Genomic DNA, 24,218 nt, shown 5'->3' with positions numbered 1-24,218 from the left:
GATGTTTGCTACAATATTTAACTATATGTTGTCACAACAGTTTTGAAAATGTATAAGCAGATGGTGTGTGAAAAGAATATTCATATAAATGGCAATTTCCCATAGATATAACAAAAAGTGATCTTAGTGTCTCCTTGTGTGCATGGTTGAAGATTCGCTCTTAAGTATGTTTCTCCATCCTATTTCGCCATTTAGCTGAGAAATGCGTAATGTCCTGTTTTCTATACAGTTATATTTTTAAATGCAAGTATTACATTTTCATCTAGTTATTCAATAGATGCTTGTAGTGTAGACACTTTTTTTTTTTTTTAAAGTATGCTTAATTTGATGGACAATGCTTTTTTTATTTACCTGATAAAGTCCTTTTGCCTCTTTTTAGCTCTTACCAGCCCCCTGCATCTACTGGCTAATCAAGCTAGCTCATCTCCTCCTGTATGCGTTATCAGTGGCACGGACCGAGACAGGAAAACTCCTCCAAATCTTCGGGGAGAGCCTGCCCCCAAGAAAGTACGTCTGGAGGAGGACAATGTGGTACAGGCAGGGGTGATCACATCCACTTCAACACAAGTTGATGGGAACAGAGAATATGAGGATGTGCAGAAGAATGTTTAGGATAAATCTACTGGTTGGGTGACAGATCAGAACCAATGACACAGAATCATACAATACAAACTGGACAAACTAACAGTACCAGGCACAACCATGAGGAACTGAATATCTTGTTCTCAGAAGATCACCATGCTTACTGCCCATGAAATAAGTGTCTTAAGTTTACTGCTCATGAAGCAGAGAATGTACCATTATAAGCCATGTCAGCACTGAGAGAGTTAAAAGCCAAATCAATGTTGCTATTGAAGCAGGAAATAGGTTAGCAGAGTACTGGCATAGCAAGAGTTAAGAACCAAAATGCTACCTACTTTCCCATAATTTGTGAAAATATGGAGGAACTTTACCAAATCCATCCTTTTAACATTTCAAGATCATTTTGTTTGTATGCAGCCAAGGGGCACATGAAGCGTAAAGAGTGGTTGTATTCCAGAGATGTTTTGTAGAATTCTCCAGTTGGTGTTGTGTGAAAGCATGTTGGAAGTTGTAACACTAATTTACCAACATTAAAGGAAGTGCCCAGAGGCATTGTCTCAAGGGTGTATTGTGTGAGTTTGTGTATGATGAGTTGCTTTCAGGAATGTTCGCAAACTAGGGACTATATAATTTTAATTAAGACACCACTGGTGTTTTAATAGGAGTCATTTTCAACTTTAAAAATGAGCATTAATTTATAGATTAATGAATGTCTGGTGACATTTTATGTATTCTGTCCGTTAGGAAAGCTTGTTAGGTTTTCTGTAGGACATTGCATTGCTTGCTTGTTGAATTGGAATTAATTTGGTTTAAATAGCAAAGTGATATCTTGTCTACAGCACCACTTACGCCGAATGCATGTCCTTGTTTACCCCCTTTAAGATGTTTAGAGAGCCTGTACGTTGTTGAATAAGTGAGTGTCATTATATTACATTCTTCGCTCCCTGGTTAAAAGTGACTGAGATATTACTGGTTCTTAATGTATGTGCTTTCTGTCCTTTTGACTGCCATAAAAAATGAATATCTGAATTTTGGGATATCACACATTGAAACCCTAAATATAAGCAGTGTATTCTAACTTAAGATCTAATCATGTTGTGTTTGTTTTCAAAGTCTCACTCACAACCTACATATTTGTGTTGTGGGTTTTGTTTTTTTTTTGTGTGTTTTTTTTTTTTGTTTTTTTTTTTTTTTTTAAATATATGTAATGTGCACTTTTAGTTCCTACATGCTCATCCTTGATACCATCCATTCAGTGCTTGTCCTCATTCTTCCAGCTTACTAAACCAACCACCCATAACATAATGTATTAAAAACCATATGCCATATTGAGTCATTAGTGTATTTAGGCTGTTAATGAACTGATATTTTTGGGCTGTAGCCCATTCAGATGTTCTAGTTTGTGTATGTGATCTTTCTATGACCTGCAGTATTGAAGTTGCTTGGGCCAGCAGAATAGGCTCCCTGAAACATAAGCCTTTGTAAAAACTAAATATCAATGTTTTCCTCTAAATATGAAGCATCAGTTTTGAGTAGCCAAAAATCCAAGTATGCAACACTTTTATTGCCAAATAACGTGAAGTTGTAGTATATAATTTCACAAAGCTGGTAGTTTAAAATATGTTGTGTACCTGGGGTCTATGATTTTATCACGTAACTATAATTGTCCACCCTTTCTTAACGTGGGAATTTGCAAAGTAAATGAACAGACTGACTGATCGCCATGATTTATACCACTTTAAAACTGCCACTAGAGGATAATGTGGCTTTACTAGTCTTGTTTCTGGGCAGCAGTAGCACAAATAAAAACATTCACTAATGGAACCCGGAAAGATTATATTTATATAATAGATATATAGATTTGGTGTATAGTGTTCACCACAAGGAATAAACACTACTTTATTTTAATAAGGTATGCAAGACTTTTTTTTAGTAAATAAGATAATTCTCTCCGTATTTTACATGGAAAACATGAATAAAATGTTTGCTTTGGCCCTTTATACCTTGGGTCTGGACACTTCTTTGTATGTGTTAGTTAGCACCTAAAGAATGCTAGTTGGGTGCATTTACCTGCAGTGGCTATACGGTATTAGAATAAAGCTATCTCCCTTTTTCGTTTGGGCTTAATTTATTCACAAATTACCTTTTCTGTCGATTTTGTTTTGTTCCTAAGAATACATTAACCATTACTCTGTATGTAATTACGTGTAACTGTTTAGTTCTATACAAAGGTATTCAAAATCCTTACCGTTTTTATCCTGCTGAATCACAAATGTTAAATGGAAATTTAATTCTGTCTAAACTTTTTTTTTTAATCCCTCATGTAGTTCAGGTATGGAATTGCAGCATTGTGGGTATAGATCAGCTGAACAAGACATACAAACCCTGTAGTTGCAGGTATTAATAAATAACACATGAAACATAGCATTGCAAATACAGCGCAACTGAGTAACACACAAACCCAGTGTTACAGGTATAGACAGTGGAGGCTCCTCCATAGTAGCACACGTGCACATGAACCCCCAAGCGCAAAAGGAAAAAAAATCCATTTTAATCTAAGTTAAATAGAAATAAGTATTATAATAAATATATGTTTAATATAAAGCCTCCTGTCCACTGATGTTGCCTGCCTATGCAAGAAAGAGCTATGAACAGGCAGCCTGTTCATAGTTCTAACGCACTGCTGCAGCGCACGTGAGATAGAAGAAAGACCCTATTTGCTCAATTTCTGCCAGAACCTTGCTTACATTACAAAGCGCTGGCTGAGCTGCTCATTTGATCCCCGTTCACACCGTAAAGGCTGTGCGAACGGGGAAGGCACTCCCAGCCAACACACTCACCACCCAGCCCAGTGACTGATGCAAGCGGGGAGGTGGGTCTAACAACGCAAGGCGCGAAACCCCATTGGAATTACCCACCAGCCGACACTGGGTATAGATCAACTGAAAAATCACAAGCAAACTCAGAATTGAAGGTAGAGATCAAATAAATAATGCCTGCAACCTGTAACGCAACAGACATAGGTCCCAGGTTGCACACCCCAAAGGACAGCCCTGGCACTCAGATTTCACACATAGGACTTGTCCCTGGACCTAGATTGGACGCGTAGGACTTCCATCTTTGCCCCTACTTTCACATCCATGCCATCACGCATACTCATTTATTCACTTTTATTTTTAATTTTTTCACGCTCTTTTGCACCCATATGCATTCCCACAGTGTGTGAGCAACGCTGAGTTAAGCAGCAGGTCTGTACGGAAGTGGGTGCGGGGGGGGTGTCACTTGGACCCCCCCCCAGAGTGTCAGGCTTGGTCGCAGTTGCGACCCCCTGTGACCGTGGTTGCTTTTCCCTTGTGTTAAAGACGGCCATGCCAATAATGGTTTCACACTAAAGCAGAATGCATATTTCCAAGCGTGAGCAAAATTAAGCACTGGCTTGTGGTAGAAGCTGGAGCCCTGCAGATGTTGTCTGTCATCTGATCTCTCTTAAAACTGATTGGCCGCTTAAAGACTCCTGCCCACAATGGGGCTGACTGAAGGTGTATCACATGCTGAACAGCATATATTCTGTGGAATCCCCCTATGCCAGGGGCGTCCAACATGCGGCCCGCGGGCCAAATGCGCCCCGCGAGACCTCGAGGTGCGGCCCGCGTAAGATCGGCAGCCAGGGCAACCGATCTTACGCGAGCCGCACCTCAAGCCCTGCTACTTACTTGTGGGAGGGTCTTCTGGACAGCACAGAGGAAGCGGAGTTCACGTGACTTCCTACTTCCTCTGTGCTTTAGCAGAGAAGGCAGAGGGAGGCCGCGCCCCCTGCTGAAGTCTGTGAGCGGCATCGAGGGAGCTGCAGTACAGGTAAGGGGGTGGGGAGGGTGTTTGAATGAGTGTGTGTGATTGAGGGAATGAATCTGTGAATTAATGATTATATGAATAAATGTGTGTGTGTGTGTGATAGCATGGATGTGTAAGTGCTGGAACCTAGGCATGATGGGACTGTGATTGCTGTTAGCAATCACACTCCTATCATGCCAAGTCAGCCAGTACATGCTGAAACCTGGCCAGCTGCCCCCCTTGTGTAGTGATAATGCCAGCAGTATGGGGTCTGCACTTACAGCCACCCTGTACCAGCATGTACTGGCTGACTTGGCATGATAGGAGTGTGATTGCTAACAGCAATCAGTCCCATAATGCCTAGGTTCCAGCATTTACTGGATGGATGTGTAAGTGCTGGAACCTAGGCATGATGGGACTGTGACTACTGTTAGCAATCACACTCCTATCATGCCAAGTCAGCCAATTTTGTCCAATTGCGTGTTACCTACTTTTATTAAACATGTGAGTTTTTATTAGTATTTTTAAAGGTGGGGGGTCATTTTCGGTTTTGGCTAAGTGAACCCTGAATGTTTTGGTCCAGAATTTTCATTTTAGTTCATCCCTAGAATAAATCTAGGGAATCCTGAATTTGTAGTCGCAAAACTTTCAAGGCCCAGAAATCAGTGAGAGGAAGAGTAAAGGTTTTGTGTCATTTTACTTTATTTTAATCTGCATATTTTATTAAAGGCCATATTTTTTGTCACAGTGAAAAATGAGTGTGGCCCGCGCACGTATACAATTCTGATGAAGTGGCCCACTGCAGAAAAAACTTGGACGCCCCTGCCCTATGCATTATCTTGTGCTATCCTATACCCCCTGCAGATCAAAAACATGATGCTGCCATCATCATATTTCACTGTAGGGATAGCGCATTTTGAAAAGCCGGTTCCAACCACTTGGATATTTTTGTTTTTTTGTGTGTAATTTGTGCATCTGTGTTACTTCATATCCATATTCAGTTATTTGGTATTCATTTTCCTTCAGATTCACACCCTGACCTATGATCCTACAATAATTAGGATTCCATCCTGAAACTTGACAGCACATTGTCACTAGTGAGCCTGTGGTTCACAGATGAAGGTCAGCGATATGGTAAAAGTGTTCTTTTTGGGGCAACTTACTAGGCAGCTTCCAGAACACAGGGTTGGATGGATATATATATATATATTTTTATTTTTTTTTACCAACTAAAACAACTCTTCTTGCAACAATTCAGCGAGTTTCAGTGTTTAAAGGTAAAATGTAATACACTGTGAAACTTAAATGCAGCATGTGTAATGCAGTAATGTGAGATAGTTGGTACAGTGCCTTGCAAAAGTATTCACCCCTGTTGGCATTTTTCCCAATTTTGTTGCATTAAAACATGGAATTAAAATAGATATTTATTTGTATTTCATGTAATGGACATACACAAAATAGTCCAAATTGGCAAAGTAAAATTATCACAAAAAAAACGTAAAAGTGGTGCATGCGTATGAATTCATCCTCTTTCCTGTGAAGCCCCTAAACCAATTGCCTTCAGAAGTTATGTAATTATAGCACATGCAGGTGGGCTTTATTTTAGTGTCACATGATCTCAGTATATTCTCACCTCTTCTGAAAGCAGCACCATGAAGACCAAAGAGCTCTCCAAACAGATCAGGGGCAAAGTTGTGAAGAAGTACGGATCAGGGTTGGGTTATAAATATCCAAAACTTAGAACATTCCATTATTAGAAAAAAAAATAAGCAAACATGTTTGCTGTTCACGAAATGGTATGTATGAGACTCCCCAAGAAGATACTTTTGTCAGATGAGGCTAAAATTGAGCTTTTTGGCCATCAAGGAAAACGCTATGTCTTACGCAAACCCAACACCTCTCATGACCCCAAATCCATTCTAATTCCAGGTTGGAATGCAACAAAATAGGAAAAATGCCAAGGGGTGAATACTTTTGCAAAGCACTGTGAGTGGTCGCAACCCCTAAATTTTCATTGATGGACAAAAGGCAACTAATTAGGTTTATTTTTCAGCTTCACTTGTATTTAATAAAGTAGAACAAGAAGCTAAAGTTTTGCCTATAGCCCATTTTGGGGGGATGATTAAGAGCATATGTTGACATATCAACTAAAGGGACACAGTCATCATATCCACATTAATGTATATGATAGCTGAGTGTACCCTTTAAATTATCATTTAATCTATGGAAGACTTTCGAATCCACATTATGCATTTTCACTCTTTCCATGTCCTCTAGCTCTAGATATGTTCAGTCAAACATATTTCCTTTTTGTTCCTGCTTATGCAGAATAGACTCGCCGCCAGCCAGCTTGAACAATAGTTTCAGGGTTTTTAACAAGACACCTCACACAAATGCTCCCCCTTTGACTTCGATTGCACAACTAAAGAAGGTATTTAAAAAGGTTATTTACAAAGTACTTTAATATGTGTCACGGCATGTGAGTGAGGCTTTGAGTTTGGGAGGGGGAGACCTTGCCTGTGAAATGTATTGTCCCACCTAATAGCACAGCTTCAGTGAACAAACCACATAAGCCACAATATACAAAAAGCTAAATCAATTACCTTTACATTTGGTTTCAGTATTATATTATATTTTTCTACTTCACTTCTTGTAGCAGAGGGAAAGTCTCTGCCGATCCAGGTAGGGCAGAAAATCAAACTCCTGAAACCTTTTTTTTTCGGCCCTATCCTGGGTAGGGGCTTCTGCCTTTTTTTATTTTCTATTGGACTTGTGGGAGCCTTGGGGTTCACTAGCTTGATTTTACAGGGAGATATATTTGTGTGAGAACTCTGCATAATCCACTCAGAATTGTAACATATGATTATTATCACGTTTGCAGGTCTAATGCACCTTTTGCTAATCTAAAGAAAAAGTGTCTGATGGCATGACCACTGATTTGAAAGTGTCTGATAGCTTGACTCCAGTGGTTTTGGGCTAGGTTTTTTTCTGGGGTTTTCCTGAAGACACTGGAGATCCTAAAAAAGCTACCTCTGAAACGGGACATACAGCCTGTAAGAATTGCAAGGCTACTTTATCTGACCCCACTAGGAAGTTATGCTCTTCCTGCATTAAAGCTTATGATGATGTTACTGCTGTTTTCAAAGATTCAATGAAGACAAAGAAGAAAGATATTCTAAGCGATGGAATCTATGACTAAAATCCTTGGCAGCAGCTAAAGCGTCTAAACATTGTTTGTGTAGCATCTCCTTTGAGGGTAAAGAATTATTGGGGAAGTAATTCTAAAGATAACTACTGGGGATGAGAATTATTTACTCAGGAGAAGACATCTTCCTCAGTTTTGGCCTAACCCGTTTAACCCCTTAAGGACCAGGCTGTTTTTTTCTTCTTGTACCTTTTGTGACCAAGGCTGTTAACATTTATGCGGTGCTTGTGTTTAGCCGTAATTTTCTTCTTTCTCGTTTAGTGTAATTACACAAATTATATACTCCTTTTTTTTCAGAACAAGAAGGGCTTTCTTTAGGTACAATTATTTTGATCATTTCATCTAATTTCCTATAAAAGAAATAATAAAATATGGTGAAAAGGCACCTTTTTCACTTTTATTTAAAAACATATTTTATTTATCTATAAAAGCTAATGAAAAAACTGCTAAATAGATTCAACGATTTGTCCTGAGTTTAGAAATACCCAATGTTTTTATGTTGCAAGTTATAGGGAAAAGAGTGCAAGCATTTTGCTACATTTTGGGACCTCTTTGAAGCAGGCAAGTTCAATTTACCCCATCAAACTGTATATTTTTGAGGACTGGACACCCCATGGGTATTTCAAATGCTAGTATTTAAACTCTTTCCATGCCAGGAGTTCTGGGAATAATTTTAGCACTTATAAAAAGTGTATTTTTTATATATATATATTTATTATTTTTGGTGGATGGTGTCACGTTTATATTGGATAACCGGACACATAGGGTGTGCAAGGGTTAACGATACCACCCCTTTGGTCCCTCACTTAACCCATAAACACTCCACACATACCACCCCAGACTGGTAATACGCTGCCACCACCAAGTTATATTTTAAGCTGACTACAGCTTATGGACACTTCAGTAACGCACAGTACCACATTGGACAAGTCAAAAATGTAGAAAAACCAATTTACGTAAAACAATTAACCCCTTTGTGACAATGGCTGATTTTATTTTTGTACCCTTTGTGACAATGGCTGTTTTAACATTTCTGCAGTGCTCGTGTTTAGCTGTAAGTTTCTTCCCGTTTACTGAACCCACACGAGTTATATATTGGGGTTTTTTTCAGGACAAGAAGGGCTTTCTTTAGATGTAATTATTTTGATTGTATCATATCATTTAATAAATAAATTATGGTGAATAATTTAGAAAAAAGGACTTTTTCTAACTTACTTGAAAAATCTTTTACTCATCTTTAAAAACTAATGAAAAAGCCTGCTTTTTATGTTTTGTTTTGGTTTTCTTTTTGCTTTTTTTCTGCAAGTTATTGGGCAATAAGTACAAGTAGTGTTTTCCTATTTCAAAACCATTTTCTCCAAATCTGATAATTCTGCCTTTATGTGCTATTTCGGGTATCTTTGAAGCCGGCCAATGCAATTTAATCAATCAAACCATATATTTTTGAAAACTAGATATGGTATTTCAAATGCTGGTATTTTAACTGTTTCCATGCACACATTTTATCACCAGCCCTTGTCAACGTATGTAGTAGTATTTTTTGTGTGTATTTTTCCCACACAAGTTGTACTTTAAGTATAAATTTATAGCGCCTGATATATGTCACTGTCACACAGCACCCCAATATGTGTTCAGCAACATCTCCTGTGTACAGTGATACCCCACATTTTTCAGTGTTGAACTTTGACATTTGGTGATCCTGTGCCCATGCCCTATTACGTACATCTTTGAGCCTGGCCAATTCAATGTGCCCTATAAAACCATATATTTTTGAAAATGAGACACCCCAGGGTATTTTAAATGTTGGTATTTTAACTCTTTGTATGCACACATTTTACCACCAGCCTTTTTCAGTTGTACTTTAGGTATGAATGTACAGCCCCTGGTAAATGTCACTCTCTGTTGCAGACAGAGTTGATAGATTATTGGGAGGGGGTGGTGAGGACCCAGCTGTCTTGGTGCTTATTGGCACCAATGACACAGGAAGATGGAGTGTCCTAAAAGGTAATTTATGGAGTAAGATTAAAAAAGGACCTCTAAGGTAGTCTTCTCAGAGATACTACCTGTGCCATGCGCTACACCAGAAAGGCAGCAGGAGATTACGCAGCTAAATGCATGGCTGAAGTCTTGGTATAAGAAGGAGGGCTTTGGGTTTTTAGAGCACCGGGCTGATTTTGCTTTGGGGTATGATCTCGTATAGTCATGATGGATTGCACCTAAATGCAAGAGGGTCCAATGTACCTGGGGAGAGAATAGCTAGATGGTTGGAGGAGATTTTAAACTAGGAATGGGGGGGCGGGAATAAATACCGGGCTAGACGGTATAGAAAGGGAAGGTGATTTACTTAGAAACCAGGTGGGTGGATCTGGGGGCTTGGTCTATACAGATAATAGGGAGACGCAAGGACAGAAAGCGATTACAGCATTAGTGTTAAATGACAAGCTAAAGGTCATGCTTGCAGTTTAGTGAATAAGATCCATGAACTTGTAACAGTAGTGGCAACTGAGAATGTTGATATAGTAGCTGTTACTGGGACATATCAATAACGGGGTACTCTTTATATAGAAAAAACAGAAAGGGCAAGAAAGGGGGAGGGGTGGCCCTATATGTGAAAAATAACATAAAATCTAACTTAACACAAGTTGGTGAGGAGAACATAGAGTCGGTTTGGGTTACAGTACAATTTGGCAAAAGTAAAGTAACTCGTGTAGGTGTGATTTATAGACCCCCAGGACAAGTAGAAAAATGAGATAATCTACTAGTGGAGGAAATAGCTAAATGACAGTGAAAGGGGATGTTATAATCATGGGTGACTTTAATTTGAAAAGTTTAGGATCTAGTGATCATCAGTCTGTGTGGTTTAACCCCTTCAGGTCCGACGCAGGTCCCTTGAAGAGCGCAGTTTTTTTGTAAATATTTAAATTCCATGCTCGTGATTCGCTTCAAAGCGATCACGTGCACGGAATTGAGGGGGAGTGGCTGCTACGGATCGCTGGGGACACCCAGCGGTCAGTAGCAGCCGCTCCTTGCGATCCCAGCGTTCATAGCGACGCTGGATCGCGCATCATCGATGACGTACCTGGTACGTCCCGGTCAGCCGGTGACCTTTGACCAGGAAGTACCAGGTACGTCCCGGTCTTGAAGGGTTTAATATATGATCAGAACCGAATCGCATCATACAAAAACAAAAGTTTTAGATTTTAGAAAAGCTGATTTAAGGCTAATTGGCATTAGCCTGTAGTTGTGGGAGGGGCTGTGGTTGCAGCGTCTCACGTTTGCTGATGCTGTAAGGAAGTGATGTCAAGGAACTTCCAGAAGTGGCATCGCGGTTTTCGGCTAGTATTGGTAGTGTGGCGGTTCTGTGTTTCAGGAACCGTTACAAGCCAAACAACTCCTGTAAATCAGGTTTTTCCAGGTTATTCGAGGGGGGGGGGCACCACCTTCCTGTTATACTTTGTTTTCTTGTTGCTTGTTTGTTGACTCATTTGCGGGGTCTATGCAGGGTTCTGTTGTTGGTACAGACTCCATTGTGTATGCATGGCACTACACAGGGGCTGTTCATCAAACATAAACCTTCCCAAGCTTGTTTATCCCTTTCAATTCTGATAGTCCTGCACTACACATTATTAAGCACGCCCACTTGCCTTTGTGCACTTATATTACATAATATTGTTGGCAATACGTCTTATACTATACTATACTTCTATACTGCTGGGTTCATGTTACTATGTCTGCACTTTTAGTGTGTTTACATTCCTTCGCTATATCTTTCTTCACATTACTAACTATACGTTACAGCTTGTCCGTGTGATTGTTTCATGTTTTCACTGTGCTGGTTCTGCTTTTATGTGGTGTTGTTGTTAGGGACAGAGACGGTTGCTTTAGGTTTTGGGGGTTTTGATGAGGCGGTTAACCCTGTCAGCTTTAGGTTAAGGTCCCAGGTCATGTGGTTGTGTATTTTTTTGCTTTAGGTCTCCCAGTACTATTCTGCGATAGGTCTCCTTTACCTAGGTACTTCTCAAACAGTGACAGAGGGGACCTCCACCTCAGGTACTGGTTTTATCCTCCTCGTTTGGAGGTTACGTCACTCGAGCTAGTCATTTGTGCCTCACTATTAGGTAGGCCTCCCCCTATGTTTTTCATCCCACTTTATCGCATAGCTCGTTTAGGTATAGGGTTTTAGATCCTAGGGCCTGTGGTATCTGTCTGTGGCTCCTTTTATATATTCATTTAATGCCATATCAATCGAACAAGAGGAAAGGTCTTCCATTCCCCACTCACCCGCGCAAGGGTCAGACATTGCTGCCTCACCTTCTCTACGTGCTTGGAGGATTCCCAAATTGATGGCAGAATTAACAAGGAGAGGCATTCCATTTTTGGCCTCGGCTAGGATAGCAGAACTTTTTCGCCTACTGTTTAGGCCTGTCTCCTTCTCTTAGGTCCAGCCCTCGACAATCTTGTTCTGTGGACTTGGCTCAAATGAGGGACATGCTCACCTCACTAGTGGCATCGGTCTCCATTCACGAGAACATGGCCAATTTGGAAGCCAGCCTGCTTGGGCAGGCCCATCCCCTACCTAATTTTGGACCTACCCCTTCAGGGGTCCTGAAAGGAAAAGAGAAATTATCTTCCCGAGTTTGTCCTGGCTTTCAGCCTTTACAGGGACGTTATCTGCTTAGCATTCCCTAAGGGAGGAATTCGACCATTATTTATTTAAAATTGTGGAATTGGGTTGCAGATATGGGGGTCATGCCTTTTATGATTTCCACAGATCTACCAGCCTGGACCATGTAAAAATTATTCATTCACATGTCTACCTGCAGCTACTAGTGGCCACCCTTCCCTCTCTGGAGCACCCCTTTGTAATTACTTGGGACAGCTGAGCCACGTTACCTGAGTTTAGCCCTACCCTTATATTCTTGCTCTGCCCTACAGACTTGGCCCGTGCATTTGTTTGGCTTGGGTCCCTGTTAGTCTGCTTTCAGCTAAAGATCTGTTTACTTGTTCTGATTTCCTGTGTATGACCTTGGCTACGTTCTCAATCCTGATTTGTGTAGCAGACCCCAGCGTGTCCCAGGCTTACCTACCTTCCGAGCCGTGTGCCCTGTCTGAGGGCTTCCAAGCCATGTGCCCTGCCACTCTGGTTTCCCTGGTCCTCGCTACAGTTCCCCTGTCCTCGCTACAGTTCCCCCTTATTCTTTGATTCCAGTCCTGCTTTTCTGTCTGTTGGGTGCCTGTCTGTACCTACCTACCCACCATGATGCATCAAGTAGCCTACACTGACAAAAATGGCAACCTGAGGTGTCGAAGGTGTTACGAATCTAAGACCCGCCTACAAAAAGAGATAGGTCTACCCAACTTATCATGCGTTTTAAGGGGCGTAGGAGCGGATGTTCCTGCAGAGATAGTGGAGGGAGGGCTGTTGGTAGAGGGACAAAAATGAGTGGGCAGAGGACTGGGAATTCGACTTTGTTTCGAAAAAAATTCCAACTTGTGTTGCATCTCTGATCATTACGTGCTGTCCCTCAGTTATAAGAAGACGAATACATCCGGTCTGAGTACAAAAATTATGTCTTTTTCCTACTAATTCCCCCTGGTGCCCAGTAGCAGTTCTGAGAGCTGGTAAACCGATTTTGCCCTTTCCCAGGGAGCCATTATCGTCAGTTGTGTTCATAAGATATGTTAGGTTATTACTAACCAGGCCTTAACCTGCTTGCATACTTGGGTCACTCCTTCAGGGCAGCCTTGGCGGCTTTGAAGAATATAGTTCCTGCCCTTATAATCAAGCAGCTAGGCAGATGGCAATCCTCCTGTTTTTCACTATATATTCCAAAAAATACATCTGAAATTCGCAATGCCTTTATGTCACTCGCTCTATTGTTTATTGTTACATATTGTCATGTTTACTTATGACCAAGTTATGGTTGGACTAACTTTGTCTTCTTCCTTTTGCCCTCTTCTAGGCTTACCTGGTACGTCGGGTTTGGCATACCTTAGACCGAATGGCCCTTTCGTCATTATGTCTCCATTCCACTAATTCTATTAATTTGCCCTGACCACAATTCTAAAATGAGAACATTGTACAGCTCTACGGAATTTGATGGCCTTATATAAAACAATAAATAATAATAATAATAATTAATGGAGTCATCAGATGGAGTCCAGGAGAAATGGGATTATGTAAAAGTTGTATTACTGAAGATAACAGAAACTTTGTATTAGGCTGGTCAGTAAGAGTAAAAAAATTAAATAAACCACTGTGGTACTCTGCAGAAGTGGCCAAAATCGTAAAAGACAGGAAGTTAGCCTTTAGTAAATACAAAAATACCAAAAGTGAGGAAGATAGATAAATATAAAATTAGGCAGAAAGTGCTGCCAAATAACATGCACAAGAGAGAATTGCCCTGTCAGTAAAAAAGGGAGATATAACATTTTTAGATAGATAAATGAGAAAAGGAAAGTAAAACAAGGATTAGTTAGATTAAAAACAAAATAAGGAATGTATGTAGAAGAGGATAAAGGTCTAGCTGACTGCCTCAATGAATATTTTGGTTCAGTTTTTACAAATGAAAATGAGGGAATGGGACCTCAATAAGGTATAGAATATTTGATGCTGTCCTAACCTCAATGTGCGAGGAAAGGGATTTAGGGGTAATTATTTCTGAGGATTTAAAGGTAGGTAGACGATGTAGTAGAGCAGCAGGTAATGCTAGCTTGGCTGTATAGCGAAAGGTATTAGCAGGGCCGGCCCAAAACAAAATGCCGCCTGGGGCGAAGTTTAAAATACCCCCCCCCATTATCTACCCTTCCCCCCCCGTACTTACCTTTCAGCAGTCCTGCGGTGAGTCTCCCTGCTCGGTCTCGGTGCCGGCTTGAAATGCTGAGCGCTGGAAAGACGTCATCTCTTGTCAGATATTTTATGATGAAAAACATGTATTCTATATATGTATTGTGATAGGTTCACACCTTTCCTCCCATGTAATGTCTTAAAAAGAGGTTATTCTCCACCCTAAGTGATAAGTTACCAAATTTCAATTTTATACATGTGGATAGGTCTCACATTCAATAGATGAAATCGTGAGCACAATTATAAGAAAGGACTGAGAATTCAAAATAGTAATTATTTATTTAATAATAATAAAAATTACAGAAATCCAAAATTAAAACAGAGTATAACATAGAATGCCTGTTAAAGCTTATATGCATAAAAAATAAAAATAAACATACCAGTCAGTCTCGATATGAAGTCTAGCTTCAGTCTCTCGGTCTGCCCCAGAGTATAAACAAAAGTCTACATATATATAAGATTTTGTAACTAGACCTGCGTATCGCTACCTCAAAAAGAGTACTAACGGTCATAAAAAACTCAGGAGAGGAAAATCACCAAGGCTAAGCTGTTGATCATTTTTATAGAATAGCCAAAACATTCTATTCTTAAAACATTAAAAAAATCTTATGTAGCAGAAACTACTAGTACTGCGTAGTTAAATCCTTAACCTTAACTTCTACTGAGACCTGTAACAGTCATTAACCTTAACTTCTACTGAGGCCTGTAACAGTATTATACATGAACACAAAATGGAGTCAGAGCCATTTTATTTTACTTAATCGTATAATGATTATTTCTTTCTGTTCTCTATAATTGAGAACAAAGAAGTATACATGTATATAGATGCTTCAGTATATATGATCTAATTAACGTTATCTTCCATGAGAAAGTCAAGGAGTAGACACTACATATCCTTAGGAATGTAAATTGGAATGGGGGATACGTCGTAAGACCACCAAAACCTAATTTACTACCTAGGAGGCAACGTCTAGAGCAGTGATGGCAAACCTTTTTGAGCCCAAGTGCCCAAACTGCAAACCAAAACGACTTATTTTTTTCAAAGTGCCAACACTGCAATTAAACCTGAATAACGAGGTTTTAGTTTAGAAAAAACAATTCGTACAGTTTTTCAAACTAATTAACAGCTTTTGTTTAAAAAGAAAAACACAATAACAGAGCTTTCCATTAAACATTTTTTTTATTGAAAAAAACAAAAAAAAATAAAAAACAACTGTACACGTGCATGTATTTTTTTAAATTGGTTATAAAACTTACTTGATTTGCGGGAATCGGTGTGGGGTCAGTCCCCAGTTGCTCCTGTGATGTCCGTGTGTCAGGTGATATCCCACGCAGGCAGTGGCGACTCGCTGTCAGAGAGAATTCCCCGGTGAGTGCCATCTTTGAAATTACATATCTATGATACACACATACTCATTAACTCATGCTCTCCCTCATTCAGACTATTCATCCACATATTAACTCATGCTCTCCCTCATTCAGACAATTCATCCACATATTAACGCATGCTCTCCCTCATTCAGACAATTCATTCACATATTAACTCATGCTCTTCCTCATTCAGACAATTCATCCACATATTAACTCATGCTCTCCCTCATTCAGACAATTCATTCACACATTAATGCATACTCTCACGCATTCACACAATGCATCCACACATATTAATTCATACTCACTCATTAACATGTACCCCCTCTCCCTCCCTTATCACTTTCTACCCCTTCTGCCTCCCTTATCACATTCTACCCCTTCTGCCTCCCTTATCACATTCTACCCCTTCTGCCTCCCTTATCTCTTTCTACCCCTTCTCCCTCCCTTATCACTTTCTACCCCTTCTCCCTCCCTTATCACTTTCTAACCCCTCTCCCTCCTCTTTCCCTACTCACCCCCTTTGTATTTCACTCACCTTTAAAGTCCTGCGGCGGGAGAACGAGGCTTCTGTCTTCACTCCTGAGCGCTGGATATGGTGTCATATACCGGCGCTCAGTATGAAACGTCGGCACTGCGGCGGAGGTAGAGGCCTCGTGGAGGAGAGTGAGGGGGGCCGAGCGGTCCAAAAAAAAAAAAGCGTTTCAGGCTGCCCAGGACTTAAAGTCCCATTGCGGGACTGTCCTGGGCAATCCGCTGGATGGTTCCAAATTCGGCAGGGGGGCAACAGGGGGGGGCAAGGAATAACCTAGGGGGGGCAATTGCCCCCCCCTTGCCCCCCTGTAGCGACGCCACTGCACGCAGGTGCGTCAGATGTTTGAGAGCGGGGGCGTGGCTTCAGTGTTCTCTGGGGAGGGTTCTCCCCAGAGAACTGTGGGAGATGTAGTCCGCGGGAGCCGACGCCGTGACTACAGTGTATGACTGTAGTCACGGCGTGCCCACAGAGACGGCTCGGCGTGCCACGCGTTCGCCATCACTGGTCTAGAGATATGGGTGACTACAAAGACCTGATTTACTATCTAGGAGTAGTAGAAGTATTAAACACTCATCTACAGACACCAGACAAGCCAGAAGGCTTGTTTTTCCCTCAGAAATCTCATGGTGCATTCACAACCACAAGGGATTCTGGGTAGGCACATACAAATAAGGTTAACAATAATAATAATAATTTCTGAGGGAAAAACAAGCCTTCTGGCTTGTCTGGTGTCTGTAGATGAGTGTTTAATAATATTTCTACTACCCCTTACATTTAAGTGGAAGGGTTTCCATCACCTTTTACCCACCATAACTTATGTAATGGTACTATCTAGGAGGTAACATCTAAAGATAAGGGTGACCATGGATAAATTCCAAACACATAGGGTAATGGTCTCTTAGATCAGAGCGTCTCTCTGAGGTAAATTAAGAAATTACAACAGTGTAAATATGAGTAGAAGTCCTAATTATAATGGGTAAAACCCACCGTTATGATTGGAGAATTCCAATCAAGAGGTGGAGGTTATGATAATAAGCCCTGTCTTTAAAAGCTTATGTCTTTAATAATTGAGGGGGACTCACCTAAACAAACGGAACTCACCCTAAAACGCACCCTGAAACAAAGGCACCCTGAAACAGACAGACCTTGACGGACTTATTCACCAAATTTACCCCAGAGAATTTGGAACATCTTAAGATCCTGGCACCATATTTTATTCTCAGAGTTACTTGGAGTACTAACATATATAACTTTTAGAAAGTTATATTTCTTCCCACTTAATTTTTTTTGCCACTGAACCTGGATTAACTTCTACAAGGACCAGTTGGACAACAGCAACAAGTGGTGGTAATTATAATTGTTTTATTATTCTGAATAGAGGTGAATTTTGTCTTCTTCATATAGAATTCCCTTTTCTGGGAAATAGCAAGTATTTGATATTATTGTATATGACGGCTTGTGAGACTGCAGCTTATAACCCGTGATAATGACAATAATGAAAAGGTATTTTTACCTGTAGAAGAAGTTTGACATTATTTGCATCTATTAGGAACTTCACTAATAATTTTAATGTCATATTAGTAGAACTAATATATAGATAGTTAGTGATCTTTTTATTACTGCCCTGATTATTATCATTATTGGTTGCTGAGTGGACTGGAAATTAATTGTGTGTTAGACTCAAAGTAGTAATTCATATTGATAACTTTCGATTATATACTGTATTTGGAACTGATTCAATTTGACATGTTTTAAGAATTTTGTGTTTTATATTATGCACTGTGTGACTCGTATATATATTTTATAAATTATTATTATCCTTTATTTATATAGCGCCAACAGTTTACGCAGCGCTTAATACAATACATAAATTAAAGGGATATGACAAGACAAGAATTGACAGACTAAGACAAACCGATACATTTGGTGGAGAGAGCCCTGCTCGCAAGCTTACAATCTAGAGGGAAATGGGGTGACAAACATAAGGCATAGAGAAAGGGTGAGAGGTATTGTGGGGGTTGTATCGATGACAAGGAAGTTCTAGCAGCTAAGATGGTATGCTTCTCTGAAGAAGTGGGTTTTTAGATGTTTCTTGAAAGTTGGGAGGGAGGGAGAATGCTGAAGGTTCCTTGGGAGTAGATTCCAGAGATATGGGGCAGCTCGAGTGAAATCTTGTAGACGGGAAAAGGAAGAGGTGATGAGTGAGGAGGAGAGCCTTAGCCCATGGGAGGAACGTAGGGATCGAGTAGGAGAGTATTTGCTAATGAGGTCAGAAATGTACGGAGGAGCAGTATTATGGATGGCCTTATATGTCAGTACCAGGATCTTAAATTTAATTCTAAAGGTAATTGGGAGCCAGTGGAGGGTTTCACAGAGGGGGGAAGCAGAAGAGGAGCGACGTGCAAGGAAGATGAGCCTAGCAGCGGCATTTAGGATAGACTGTAAAGGAGAGAGTCGAGACAGTGGAGTGCCAACCAGAAGAGTGTTGCAGTAGTCAAGACGGGAAATAAGGGAATGAACGAGTGTTTTTGTGGATTCTTGGGTGAGGAACGGGCGGATACGAGAGATGTTTTTTAGGTGCAAGCGGCAGGATTTGGCGAGGGACTGAATGTGAGGGATGAAGGAGAGGTTTGAGTCAAGGATGACCCCAAGGCATTGGGCCTGGTTAGTAGGAGAGATAGTCGTGTTGTTAATGGTGATAGAGAATTCAGGTAGTGGAGTGGAGATGGAGGGAGGGAAGATAATGAGTTCAGTTTTAGAAAGATTAAGTTTCAGGTAGTGTTGTGACATCCATGAAGAAATAGCATGTGTATACAATAAATAATATTTTTTTGATTGACTATCGCGATGATATATATCTAATTTGAATTATACTTTTCGGCGTTCTGAAAGAATTTAGGATCGGAGATAAAATATAGGGTATCTCTATGTATTAATATTGTGGATGTGGTACTACAATATTTGATAGCGTCGTTATTTTGCGTGGGTGATAAAATATTGGTTTTGCCTATTTTGTCTCATTAATATCTCTAACACTCTCTCTCTCTTCTCGGCTTAAAAAAAAAAAAAAAAAGGGCTTGGGGCGACAAAGTGCCGCCCCTTCAAAAGTGCTGCCTGGAGCAGTTGCCCCACTCGGCTCCATTGTTGGGCCGGCCCTGGGTATTAGCAGTATAAAGAGGGAAGTGCTCATGCCGTTGTACAGATCACTGGTGAGACCTCACTTGGAGTATTGTGTACAGTACTTGAGACTGTATCTCCACAAGGATATAGATATGTTGGAGAAAGTTCAGAGAGAGGCTACTAAAATGGTTCATTGGTAACATTAACATTTATAGCCTGGAAGAAAGACATGACGGGGGATATGATAGAAACATTTAAATACTTAAAGGGAATCAACAAGATAAAGGAAGAGTGTTTATTTAAAAGGAGAAATACTACAACAACAAGAGGACATAGCCATAAGCTAGAAGGGCAAAGGTTTAAAGGTAACATCAGGAAATATTACTTTACGGAAAGGGTAGTGGGAGCATGGAATAGCCTTCCAGCAGAAGCCTTCCAGCAAGTAGATGTTAACACAGTTAAGACATTTAAGCAAGCATGGGATAGGCATAAGGCCAAGCTAGATATAGAATAAGGCCAGGTACTAAGGAAAGTACTCAGAGGTTGGCAGTGGCGACTCTAGAAACAATATATAGGGGGGGCACACAAGATACCACAGTTAAACTGGGGGGGCATTAATAATTTCCACCATTAAATCATACCACTGAAAAAACACACACACACACACACACACACACACATATATATATATATATATTGCCAAAAGTAATGTGCTATGGAATGATACTTTTGTTATTGGACAATACAATACTTGATCATTCAACATGGGAAGCCTGAAGCCACAATTTAGTACGACTAATCCTTGAAATCCTTTAAACAACACAATACCTTAACTTTTCCACTAAATGATTTCAGGGCCTAATATTAGACCCTGCTGCCGATAGCAGGCATAGATCAACACATTAATACACAAACCCATCTTTGCATGTATAGATCAATTGAAATTCACTTGTGATCTCAGCACTGAAGGTATATATCAAATAAACAGAATCAGACATACAAATCCTGTATTTGCAGGTATACAATAATATATGAAATGTAGCATTGCAGGTATAGATCAAATCAATACATGGAAACAGCATTGCAGGTATTAATCAACTGAACAAGACATACAAACCCTGTATTTGCAGGTATACATAAATAATGTATGGAAACATAGCATACCAGATATGGATCTACAGAATAACACACAAACCCAGCTTTGCAGGTACAGATCAATTGGAATTCACATAAAAACACGGCATTAAAGGTATATTTAAAACCCCCTAAATTACAGGCATAGATCACAGGTTGCACACCCGAACCACACTGCCCACATAGAACCTGGCCAGCACCCAGATAACACACATAAGATTTGCTATCTTTTTCCCCATATACACCCTGCCTGTGCCATCCTGTTCCCCAAGGCTCAAACATCCTGCTAGTGCCATCTTTGCCCTTCCACAACTATACATCTATGATACACACAATCACATTAACTCATTTTCTCCCTCATTCAGGCAATTCATCCACATATTAACTCATGCTCTCCCTCATTCAGACAATTCATCCATGTTAAGAAACTACATCCCTTGGAGCTTCAAATGAGGGGCTACATAAATTTCTAGGACAAAAGTTGAGTGCACAAATAATGATGGAATATGTCGCTTTGGCTTAAAAATATGTTTTTTCTAACTATAGCGACATGTTCATTTGTGTCTTGCGCACTCCAGGTTTGTACTAGAAACACATGCAGCCCCTCATTTGATGCGCCAAGGGATGTGGTTTTTGCAAATGTGTACTTTTTGTGCCATAATTTAACTTCCTACGTGAGCAGTAATGCAAGGCGCTCCAGGGATGATATGGTTACTCACGTACCGCACAGGCTAAATGGCTGATTTTAATAATATTACTCCCTCTACCGTTGGCTAAATTTAACCCCATGATCAAAGGGATCATAGGATTAAAAATTAGTATCGGCCATTTTTAAAAAGGGAATGTGACTTTTTATAGCTATATGATCGCTGTGGTAACATTGGCTACCACAGTGATCATTTAGCTAGAATACGTAAACTTTTTTTTTTTTTTTAAAGTTAAACTACTTTATGTTTAAATAATTTAATTTGGGGGTCTCTAGGCAATTTTGATCTTTTCTTATCTGCCTTAAGAGACCCCCAAATCATTTTTTTTACATTTTTATTTTTTTTAACTTAATATTTTTTATTCTTTTTTTACAATCTATATACCATTGGAAAGGTGAGGCGATTACCTTTCCAATGGTATATGTTGGGGGTATGTAACTGCTTAGATGCCTGAGATACAGGCATCTAAGCAGCATGCCCCCATACCTCTTTAACTGACAATTGTCAGTTGTTAATAAAGTTGCGCGGTGACGTCATCGCGTAATTGCGCGAGACGTCACCGGGCAGATCGGGTGGCCCCGGTGATGCCCTTCAGTGTGAGGGGCAGATCGCCGGGGTAGGTGGTGATGGAGGTCCACAGACCTCCATCAAGGTAAGATAGTGCTAGTGACGGCATGGTGCCGTTGTTAGCACCTGACTGGGACTGCTAGCGACGGCACCATGCCGTCGTTAGCAGTCAAGGACTGTCCTGGGGGGTTTCAAATTCGGCGGGGGGGCAACGGGGGGGCAACAGGGGGGGCAAGGAATAACCTAGGGGGGGCAATTTCCCCCCCTTGCCCCCCTGTAGCGACGCCACTGGAGGTTGGGCAGACTCGATGGGCCTAATGGTTCTCATCTGCCGTCACTTTCTATGTTTCTATATCACACAACACTCCAATATGTGTTCAGCAACATCTCCTGAGTACTGTGATACCCCACATGCATGGGGTTGTTTGGGAGCTAAAAGGCCACATTTGGGACATGTGAATTTTTCAAATTGGTCGAAACCCCATTGGCATTAAACGTGCCAGTATTTTAACTCTTTCCATGTGAGAATTGTTTGAAGATATACCGCTAATTTCCCCCTCCCGCCCTGAAACAGTGAAGGAAAAAAAAAAGCCGTTAATTCATTTAAAAAATAATAATAAAAACATAATTAAAATAATAATATAAATAATTAAAATAATAATGTGAGCTGTGATGTCATTGTGACATCACTGGCATGTTCAGGAGGTCCCTAAGAGGACCTCTAACCATTTGTGTGTAAAAAAATATATATAAAAAATGCAAAACAAATAAAAAAAATAAAATAAAAAAATATATAAAAAAGATAATACCAAAAAACCTTACATCCCATTGTCCTAGCATAACATCTAGCTAGTATAACCCTCCTGCCCCCGTTCAAAACCCCCAAACCCGTTAAGCCATAGGCATAAAAATTATACACAAAATGTACACCTTGTAGTATGCTCCCTGGTGCTGGGAAAGTATGGAAAATCTATATAAATTAGGTATTTCTGAAATCAGGACACCTAAATTGATAAACTTGGAGGTGATTTTCTATCACTTTACCCAATTTTGTGAGGATTCAGAGGGAAAATTAAAACAAAATTTGTTTTTTTTCTAATTTTCGCTAGTTTTTACTAAATTTCTCCACAAATCCACAGTAGAGATTCTCTCTCAGAGAGATTTCATAGCTACCCTGGACCATCACATACCTATTAAAAGCGAATTCTAGTAGATTCTACGGATGACAGTACCTTCTTCTACAGGATCCTCCATCTGCAGTTTCAAGCTTCTACTTTCGGGTCTACCCAGATCATGGCCATTCTCAGAAAACAAGGTCTGAAAGTCATTCCCTGTTTAGATGACTGGCTTCTGGCAGCAAAGCTCTGTGAAACTTCTGGCACTCCAGATACAAAGGACTGTGTCCCTTTCTTAGAACCTGATTATAACCTTCCAAAAGTCATGTCTACAACTAGCTAGAAGAGTAATCTTTTTTGGATATAATGATAGATACAAACCTGCAGAAGAAACGGTACAGAAATTACCCTTGCGGTTTTGAACTATCACAGTTGTGGTTTTAGACCATTGATGAGACTCTTAGGACTGATGACCTTGGCCAGACTGGCCCTTCCTTGGGTATTACTTAACATGTGACTTCTTCAGTGCTTCACCCCCAGGGTACGAGACTGGTTGGTTGTTTCTCTGGAAAAGAGATTTGTGCTTCCTACAGAAGTATGATACTCCCTGTGCATATCTGGAAGGGCAATTCCTACAAGGTCAGCGATCTTTCAAGGGAAGTCATTTTCACATCAATTTTCTCGATCTACTGGCAGTTTGGGAAACTCTTTGGTCCTGGCCAAACAGACTTTGCGGAAAAGCAATAAAATTGCTATCCGACAACCGCACCGTGTTAGCGTATATTAACTGACAAGGAGGTACAAGAAGCTTTCCACTGGGAAATCTTCTTCAGACCGTAACAAGCTGGGCAAAGGTCGATGTCTCTCAGCTGCTCCCCACTCGATCTTCCGGAAGATTTCAGAAAAGTGGGGCACACCAGAGATATACCTCATGGCCTTTGTAAGGACTTACCTGCCTCTCCGGTCCCGCGCCATGGCCGGTCCCGCAACGCCTCCTCCTTGGCCGGCTTCCTGGGCCGCGAGTACCACCGCTACCCGGTCGGTGTCTTCACCGCGTGGCCGACCACACGGCAAACAGGTAGCACAGCGCCACCGCTATGGTCAAAACATATTACACGTTATATCTGTAACGTGTTCTTATAACCTCGGGTGACCTCCTTAATGCAGGACACACCTCCACCTGTCCCTATTTAAACCTGGACTT

At 40.6% G+C, this 24,218-nt stretch overlaps 1 protein-coding gene across 1 annotated transcript in view; it reads left to right on the top strand.

Annotated features, from left to right (window-relative positions):
- LOC149290671 (forkhead box protein K1-like) overlaps positions 1-612 on the top strand; it is a 41,884-nt gene extending 41,272 nt beyond the window's left edge. Inside the window, exon 9 of the mRNA XM_089488457.1 lies at positions 380-612. Within this exon, the coding sequence (XP_089344583.1) occupies positions 380-612 (233 nt within the window). The remainder of the gene's footprint in view (positions 1-379) is intronic.
- Positions 613-24,218: the final 23,606 nt, after the last annotated feature.

Source organism: Sceloporus occidentalis, unplaced genomic scaffold (assembly GCF_023333645.1).
Source record: "Sceloporus occidentalis isolate IW3139 unplaced genomic scaffold, rSceOcc1.0.p SCAF_38, whole genome shotgun sequence".
NCBI classification, from domain to species: domain Eukaryota; kingdom Metazoa; phylum Chordata; class Lepidosauria; order Squamata; family Phrynosomatidae; genus Sceloporus; species Sceloporus occidentalis.
Note: the sequence above shows the minus strand (reverse complement) of the source record. Positions and strands in the feature narration are given on the sequence as shown.